This window comes from Macadamia integrifolia, unplaced genomic scaffold, assembly GCF_013358625.1.
Source record: "Macadamia integrifolia cultivar HAES 741 unplaced genomic scaffold, SCU_Mint_v3 scaffold69, whole genome shotgun sequence".
NCBI lineage: Eukaryota > Viridiplantae > Streptophyta > Magnoliopsida > Proteales > Proteaceae > Macadamia > Macadamia integrifolia.
In genome coordinates, this window is record NW_024870513.1 from 775,185 (window position 1) to 784,416 (window position 9,232).

A 9,232-nucleotide genomic window follows, 5' to 3' on the forward strand; every position below is an offset into this window, starting at 1 on the left:
TAACTAACTCATTTGATTATGATGTTTATGGTTCATCCTGGTCTGCTGGCATGTCGTTCTTGGTTTTGGTGTATTCATCTTAATTCTGCTTAATATCTTGTTACTGGTTGTTTGTTTTTTGTGTATTTTTTGTTTGGCTTGATGCCACATCCTATACAGGTTAATAATTTCCTACCATGGAAGCCTCTTTTTGGATATTGTCTTCTGGTGGTTTCTTTACCAAATCCTTATTACATTGTAATAGGTCTGGTGCTGGATTGTCTTGGTGGTGGACGTAACACACGTGAGTTGCAATTGGTTTGCGTGTGGTGGTGGGCTTTATGCTGATGCATTGAACTGCTATTCACAGATACCTCTGGCTTGAGTTGTGGGTTGCTTATCTAATTTCAATGTGGAGTTGTGTGTTGTTACATAGTTTTCAATGCGGAGTTGTGTTCAAGTTGTTACTTTCGTGCTTGGTGGGGCTTTCAAGAATTCGTTTTCTCATTCCTCCTTTCATAAAAATAGGTTGAGTGATGGATTGTCTTGGTGGTGGACGTAATGCATGTAGGACGCTTTGACTTGACTGATCTATATGGTATGTTAGGTAGATAGCCGGTACCTTATTATAGTCTTTCATTATAAGCCTGTGGCTGATTTGTAGTGGTGCATCTGGTTGGCAACCAACATTTATTATAATTAGCCATAACCCGTCAATCTTTTTGCATGGATCCTCGCACTTATCCTTGCTTGGAATATCCATGTAGCCGACCCCATTAAGTTGGGATAAGGTTTTGGATGTTGTTGTTTGTTGTTGGTGGTTTCTTTACCAGCAGCTGCAATTTTCTTTTGCGCCTAAGCATTTTGTTTGAGTGCTGATTTTTTATATTCATATTGATAGTGATTAAGCAATATTCTTCCATCTTAGCAGATCAAGAAATTAAGTCTTTTCACACTTAGTAGAACTACTGAACTGTTGCTATGGATGCCATCCAACTAATTCTAATAGGAGATAAAATTTATCAGTGATAAGAAGAACCATTTATTAGTTTCTCCCCCCGTACTGAGTTTTTAGTGACCTTTTTTCTGTGGTACAGAGCATCTTTATTTCACGTTCCTGCCTATAGAATTTCGATGCTCAACTCTCAATAGAATAGTTGTCGGCGACTGTTGTTTGAAGCTGAAAGTGCTCCACATATCTATGACTGTCCTATCTTTCTTGCTTTTGGATTACAACAGAAGATAGGATGTCATATGTGCTCTTTCTAATGCTAGAAGTACTGAAATATTCTGCCCTATTTAATATATAGCGAACTACCTAACAGGAATATCTTTAGTCTGATGAGATCTCAGATGCCTTTGGCTCCTTGGGTCATAGGAGTTTGGTTCAAAGGAAATATCCCCAGGCTTAGCTTCATCACTTGGAGAGCCCTTACTCACTCTCTCCCTACTCAAGTTTTCCTTCATCAAAGATCCCTTTCAATCCCTAATTGCTGTATGTGCTGGAATGCTCAGGAAGATGTAAATCATCTTTTCTTTTCCTGCTTTTTCTCAAAGATTTTTTGGGAATCTGTCCTTGTTAAGTGTTGACCCTCCCCTAGACATATTAGGTCCTTTGACAGAGAATAGGCTTGGGTTTCTATCCTACTTTAGAGGGGGATCTGTTTGTGATACCATTGGACCTCTAGCTTTCTGCGCAGCTGTTTATCATATTTAGTGGGAACGAAACGAAGAGACGCTAGTACATCCTCTCACACGCTTCAGCAGATTGGGTGTTCCATATTTTTCAATGTTTGGCAGAAGGCCCTCTCCCTCCTCTCCCCCTATAGAGACACCCTGAGGAACCAGTTTATGACCTCATCGTGGGATATCCCTATGCAGTTCTCTCCCTCCTTCTTTTTTTCGCTCCCTTGGAGTAGACATTGTGTTGGCGTTTTTGTTTGCCTTTTGCATTGTTGAGCTGCTGCTCTTGTTTTTGTAGGCTTCTTGGGTGGCCCGTAGAAGGTGGTCCTTGGCACAACAGCAAGTTTGCTCTATTGCGATCTAGTGGTTGTCGGTTTGAGCCGGGAAAGAGCCTCTTTGTGAAGCAAGATAAAGTTATGTACATTATGACCCACCCTAGATCTTGCCGGGGCGAGAGCCTCATGCACTAGTACGCCTTTTTTTTTCTTGGGTGGCCCGTGTTGAGGGGTTTGCCCTTCTTTGTATCTTTTTTCGATTATATATATATATATTAATTTATTCACCCAAAAAAAAATGGAAATATATTTAGTCTGGCCCTTGGGAACATGTGGGTACCATGGGAACAAATAGATGTACCTACAGCTGTATGGGTCAGACCTGAAAGACAGCATACACATTTTTCTTGATCCCTTTAAAGCTATCTTCAACGTGATTGAATTTTATATAGTGTCTATCTTTTCAATTTTTTTTTGTGGAGCTTTATGAAGCAGTATTGAGATGGTTTTTGGCCATTGAAATAGATACCGAAAAATCAAATTGTTGGGATAATCTTTCTGGTTAATTTTCTCTCTAGTTGACATATTTTTGGGGCCGTTCAAATGATGTCTCTAATTTCTTTACCTGAGACAGAAGGCAAGTTAGAAGAGCTCTTGACTGTTCTACGGGTCAAGCTATTGCTTACACTAATATCTTTTACTATATTTAAGTGCTATTTAATTCTTCCATGTGCATTTCAAGTGGGGCGCAACTTAGATGGGCTAGTTTGGGTGAAAGGCTAATCACTGCTTATCCTGACAAAGTGTCAACCAGTATCCCTATCTAACATGTAATTGAATTATAGAGGCGCTGGCATCAATTCCAGAAAGATGAAGGCATAAATTGGTAAGAGCTAAGGCATTCTAGGAGCCAACAAAGTTTTATTTCTGTAAAACTACACTAATGTCTAGTATTGTATTTGAAGACTCAAAAGATTATCAAAAGATAAGATCTTGGGGCCACCGCACAAGAGTTTCTGTCTTGGACTGACCCAGTCCTGTGTAAGTGGTATCACAGTGACCTCAGGGACTAGTCGGGTCAAAGATCTGGACACCCTGGGTATCAAAAAGAAAAAGAAAGATAAGATCTTTAATCAAAGAATAAGTTCAGATACAGGTGATTCATATAATAACAAATCAGATGGTCAGAACAGAAATATCTAGTTCAATAAATGAGGAACAAAACGCTTGCTGAAAATCTTACATTGATCCAAGGGCTGGATTAGAAGATATGAGTTAATCCTAGTTGTGCTAGGAGAGAGGTAGAACAGTAATATCACCATTCAAACAGAATTAAGAAGAAAGGAATATGTAGTGTAATTGATTTTGATTAAAAAAGCTTCCCAGTGTTGCTACTGCAGTGTCTGGGAGGTGCAAATGTATGCAGGCTTACCCCCTGCTTCGCAGGAGAGACTGTTTCCAAGTTTGGAACCCGCAACCAATAGGTTGCAATAGCGCAACTTAACCATTGCACCAGGGGTCGCCCACTAGTAACCGTGATGCAGATCTGAAGACCTACATCCGTAGGAAGAAGGCCAATAAGAGTAACTAGCATGTGGCCTTACCTTGTTGATGCTTATTAATTTTCATACTTAGTTTTTATTTCATGTTTTATGTTTTAGTTTAGTTCCAATTGAACCATGGTCCATGTTGGTCCAATATCGGTTCAATTTAAGTGGTTAGAAGTTACTTTTACTTTTCTAAATGGGGGGGATCAATTCACTTTTGCAAGTGATGATGGGTGAAGACTTTTCCACCTTTGGTAGTAAGGGATGAAGACTTTTCCATTGCAACTTTAAGAGGTGAGGATTTTTCCACTTTTGGTAGTTGGTAGGTGAAGGCTTTTTCAACTTTAGTAGTTGGAAGGTGAAGACTTTCCTACCTCAACTTTAATAAGTGAAAACTTTCTATTATTGTTAGTTGGAAGTTGTGTATGTAATGTTTTGTTGAATTGGTCCTATAAATAGGGATCAATTGTAAGCATTCAAGGACAACTCAGAATTTAAAACAAAGTTTGCTTATGCAACTCTCTTCTTGTGTTTGATTAAGAAATTCCTTGTGTTTGATCAAGGTAGGTTAGTTTGATCCAGTAGATCCACCTTGCTGTGTGAAGCCCGGGTGTTATTTTATTGTTTATTGTTCCATCATTTTCATCTTTCAACAAATTTTAGCAATATCCTATTCTCCATATCTAGAATTCCCTATTCTCTGAGAAAAGATCCTACCCTGGTACTATTTTGAGTTTCCTCAATTTCAGTATTACATCAATTGGTATCAGAGCATGGCAAAGAATGAGTCACAGTGGCCGCCGCCTCCACCTGATCCAATGGCAAAAGTCATTGAAATGTTTCAACAACTCTCTGCTGATCAAAAAGCTATTAGTGAGAGGTTACTACGACTTGAGAACCAAAGTGTTACTCCAATACAAGGCAGCAATGTACCATTCGAGAGGGAGGACAGGTATCAACTACAATCTGCTATGCATCGTTAACATAGGAGAAGTGCTGAAAGGGCACAACAAAGAACCCCTACAGCACCACCTACCTTTGAGGAGCATGTAAGATCTTATTTCAATGGTGATCTTGAAGTACCCCGTCGACGTACTGATGATTCACAAAAAGTCAAGCTTGAATTAAAAGAGTTCAACGGAAAGCATGATCCACAGGTATTTTATGTTTGGTTGGCTGCTTTAGATGACTTTTTTGATTGGTATGAGTTGTCTGAGTCACGTAAGATGAGACTAGCGCGTACTAAGCTAGTTGACTCAGCCCTGCGAATGGTGGAGAACTGAAGAAAGGGATCTAGAAGATCGTGGTAGAGCTCCCATTACTTGGGAAGGGATGAAAGAAGATCTTAGTGCCAAATACTTACCATGACACTTTAGATCACAATTGCAGGACAAGCTGAATACTCTTCGTCAAGGGAGTATGTCCTTTGCAGAGTATATGGAGCAGTTTGATTCACTCTATTCATGCATTGGCATCAGGGAGAATGAATTACAGGTACTTTCCCGCTTTCGTTTGGGTTTGAGATCTGATATAAATTGTGCTATTGGCGTAGTAGATGTATCCAATGTCAGGGAATGCTTCGAGAAGGCAGTACATGCAGAGGAGTTACTAGCTCCTACGGGTAGAAGGTTTGGATATCAAGCTAGAGAGATCACAAAAAAATTTTCAGCAAAGAATCCTACTTCTTATCCTCCACGTACCGCACCTTCTTCACGTGTTGATCACAAGGGAAAAACACCGATGCCTAGCACTGCCACAGTGCAATGCTTTCATTGTCAGGAGAGGGGACATTATGCCAAAAATTGTCCTATACGTCAAAAAGTAGCAGTGATGATTGACGTTGACGATACTCCTAATGAAGATAATTCCCATATCTTTCCAATCCCATTGGAAGAAGAAGACAAAAATGTTGATTATTATGATGGGGTTGAAGCAAATGAAGATGACTCCTATGAAATTCATGTGGCTTCTCGCATGTTGGTGGCTGAAACCAAAGGCGAGGATTGGCGACGTACATGCATATTTTACAGCCGCATGCGTTCAGCTGATCGCACTGTACAGGTGATAGTTGACAGTGGCAGCTGCGTTAATGTTGTCTCTGAGTTGTTTGTGAAGAAAACACATTTGAAGGTAGAGAAACCCCCGCAGCCTTACAAAGTATCCCTATTGAATGGCAATACTTTGGTGGTCAATCAGCGATGTTCTGTTCCATTACAACTTTCTCGATATGAAGAAAAGGTATGGTGTGATGTTATTCCTATGAAGCTAATTGATGTTCTTTTAGGGAGACCATGGATGTATGATAATGATGTTCTCAGTGGCGGAAAGAAGAATCAATGCATATTTACCTTTAAAGGGCAGCGCACTATACTTGAGCCTATCAATGTACCAGAGGAGATTCGTAAGAGACAGACATTGAGGACTAACCAGAAAGCCACCACCGATACCAACAAGATGTTGGCCCTTCCACAGAAGAAGATCTTAGCTGTTCTACAAAAGCAGTTTGAGCGAACCAGCCATGATACAGGCATGATATTAGCCCTGGTTACTAGAGAGGTCACTCCACCACCAACAATTCAGCTCACATGGCCTATTAGAGAGCTTCTAACAGACTTTTCTGATTTAGTATCTGACGAGCTACCTAATGAGCTCCCTCCCATACGTGATATTCAGCATGCTATTGACTTGGTACCTGGTTCTGTGCTTGCCAACATTCCAGCTTACTGTCTCAGTCCTACAGAACACACTGAGCTCAAAAGGTAAGTTGATGAACTACTACAGAAGGGGTTTATCGTTGAGAGCCTTAGTCCTTGTGCTGTACCAGCATTACTTACTCCAAAAAAGGATGGCTCATGGCGTATGTGTGTCGACAGCAGAGCAATCGACAAAATAATGGTTAAGTATAGGTTTCCCATACCACGACTTGATGATATGCTAGACATGTTGTCCGGTGCAAAGGTCTTTTCAAAATTGGACCTTCGAAGCGGCTACCATCAAATTCGTATTCGGCCAGGAGACGAATGGAAGACCGCCTTCAAGACCAAGGATGGACTGTTCGAGTGGAAGGTCATGCCCTTTGGTCTGACGAATGCACCTAGTACATTCATGCGAGCTATGACATAGGTACTTCGTCCATATATTGGTCGATTTTTGGTTGTATACTTTGATGATATCTTAGTTTACAGCAAGCATCCAGATGATCACATCGACCATTTGAAGTAAGTCTTGAGGATGCTCCGTATGGAGAAGCTATACATTAATCTCAAGAAGTGTTCCTTTATGCTGCCCAAGGTTATATTCCTTGGTTTTATTGTCTCATTCAAGGGGGTTGAAGCTGATCCTGAGAAGATCAAGAGCATAACCAACTGGCCTACCCTGAAGACAATCACTGAAGTCCGTAGCTTCCATGGTCTAGCCTCATTTTACAGGAGATTCATTCAAAATTTTAGTGCAGTCATGGCACCTATTGCCGAATGTATGAAGTAGAGTAAAGGAAAGTTTGAGTGGACAACAACGGCGACAAAAGCCCTCCATCTTATCAAGAAGAAGATGACAGAGGCCCCGGTATTGCGCCTGTCAGATTTTGATCATGTATTTGAGGTGGCAACTGATGCTTCGCATATTAGGTTGGGAGGTGTGGTGATACAAGAAGGGCACCCTATCGCTTTCTATAGCGAGAAACTCAACGATGCCAAGCGACGCTACTCGACTTATGATTTGGAGCTCTATGCTGTCATCCAAGTGTTACACCATTGGAGACACTATCTTATTGGTAAGGAATTTATTCTTTACACCGATCATGAAGCACTCAAACATCTCCATTCTTAGAAGTCAATCAGTCAGAAGCATGCAAAGTGGGTTGCTTACCTACAAGAGTTCGTCTTTGCGATGAAATACAAGGCTGGTAAAGAGAACACGGTGGCTGATGCTTTAAGCCGAAAAGTTCTCACTATCAATACTTTTTCAGTACATACCGTTAGTATTGATCAGATACGTGATGAGTACGCATCTGATAAGGATTTCAGAGTCCTATATGTAGAGTTACAGCAAGGTGAGCAACACCCTAAATATTCTGTTCACAATGGTTATTTGTTCTTCGGAACGTGATTATGCATTCCAGACTCCTCCCTACGACATCACATCATAAGGGAGTTACACGGAGGAGGTTTGGGAGGCCACTTTGGCAAGGACAAGACCATCATACAGGGGGCTGATCGGTACTACTGGCCACACATTGCAAAAGACGTAGATCATGTCATCAGAAGGTGTCAAATCTGTCAACTTGCTAAGGGGACCAAGCAGAATACAGGCCTCTACTCCCCACTATCGGTTCATCATGCACCTTGGCTCGACATTAGTATGGATTTTGTACTTGGGCTGCCACCTACAAGAGAACGGTACGATTCCATCATGGTTGTAGTAGATCGCTTCTCTAAGATGGCTCACTTTTTGCCATTTCGAAAGACCTTTGATGCCTATCATATTGCAAAGCTCTTCTTTAAAGAGGTTGTTTGACTTCATGGGCTGCCTAGTACTATTGTCTCTGATCGTGACATCAAGTTTATGAGCTATTTCTGGAAGACATTGTGGCTGAAAACTAACACAAAGCTACAGTTTTCAACTGCATTCCATCCACAAACTGACGGTCAGACGGAGGTTGTTAATAGAAGTTTGGGGAACTTGTTGAGGTGCTTAGTCCGAGATTATGAGAAGACATGGCCAGCAATCCTTGACATAGCTGAGTTTGCCTACAATAGCTTAGTGAACAGGACAACGGGGCGCACACCATTCGAGATATTACTTGGAATTCAGCCGCAGCGCCTAATTGATCTTGTTCCACTCCCACCCCAGGCTCGAATCAACCTTGAAGCTGATGAATTCTTGCGCCACATCACAGAGGTGCATGCAAACGTGCGACGACGTATTGCCTTAAGTAATGATGTCTACAAGACTATAGTTGATCGTCATCGACGTTATGTGGAGTTTAAACCAGGAGGCATGGTTATGGTTCGCATAAATCTTGAGAGGTTCCAACCTGGTGTTAATACAAAGCTCCATCCAAAGAAGATGGGTCCCTATAAGGTGCTGAAACGTGTAGGACCAAATGCTTATGTGCTCGAATTACCTGAGGAAATGACCATAAGCGATGTCTTCAATGTAGCTGACCTACATCTTTATATGGGACATCATTCAGATGATGGTGACCTAGAACAAATGCTAAGGCTGCCCCAACTTACACCACCTCTTGAAGATGTTATTGAAGAGGTTTTGGATGATACTTACAAAACCACTCGTCGTGGCACCGGTTATCACACTTTTCTTGTCAAATGGAAGGGACGACCACGGACTGATTGCACTTGGATTCATGCTGATGACTTCAAGCGACTTGATCCTGACTTATATGAGCATTACATGTCTTTCACCCATTCGTCGGAGACGAATGTTTTCAAGTCGGGAGGAGCTGATGCAGATCTGAAGACCTACATCCGTAGGAAGAAGGCCAACAAGAGTAACTAGCATGTGGCCTTACCTTGTTGATGCTTATTAATTTCATACTTAGTTTTTATTTCATGTTTTATGTCTTAGTTTAGTTCCAATTGAACCATGGTCCATGTTGGTCCAATATCGGTTCAATTTAAGTGGTTAGAAGTTACTTTTACTTTTACTTTTTACTTTTCTAAATGGGGGGATCAATTCACTTTTGTAAGTGATGATGGGTGAAGACTTTTCCACCTTTAGTAGTTGGGG

General features: G+C 41.2%; 1 protein-coding gene across 1 annotated transcript; it reads left to right on the forward strand.

The window, feature by feature from the left end:
• Positions 1 to 4,257: 4,257 nt before the first annotated feature.
• On the forward strand, positions 4,258 to 8,926 carry LOC122069708 (the record flags this gene model as incomplete). Its single annotated transcript, XM_042633778.1, has 7 exons — positions 4,258 to 4,364; positions 4,473 to 4,641; positions 4,874 to 6,243; positions 7,111 to 7,225; positions 7,313 to 7,535; positions 7,605 to 7,881; positions 8,017 to 8,926. Coding segments are annotated over exons 1-7 (3,171 nt in total), but the record flags the coding sequence as incomplete, so codon positions are not given.
• Between the last annotated feature and the right edge of the window lie 306 nt (positions 8,927 to 9,232).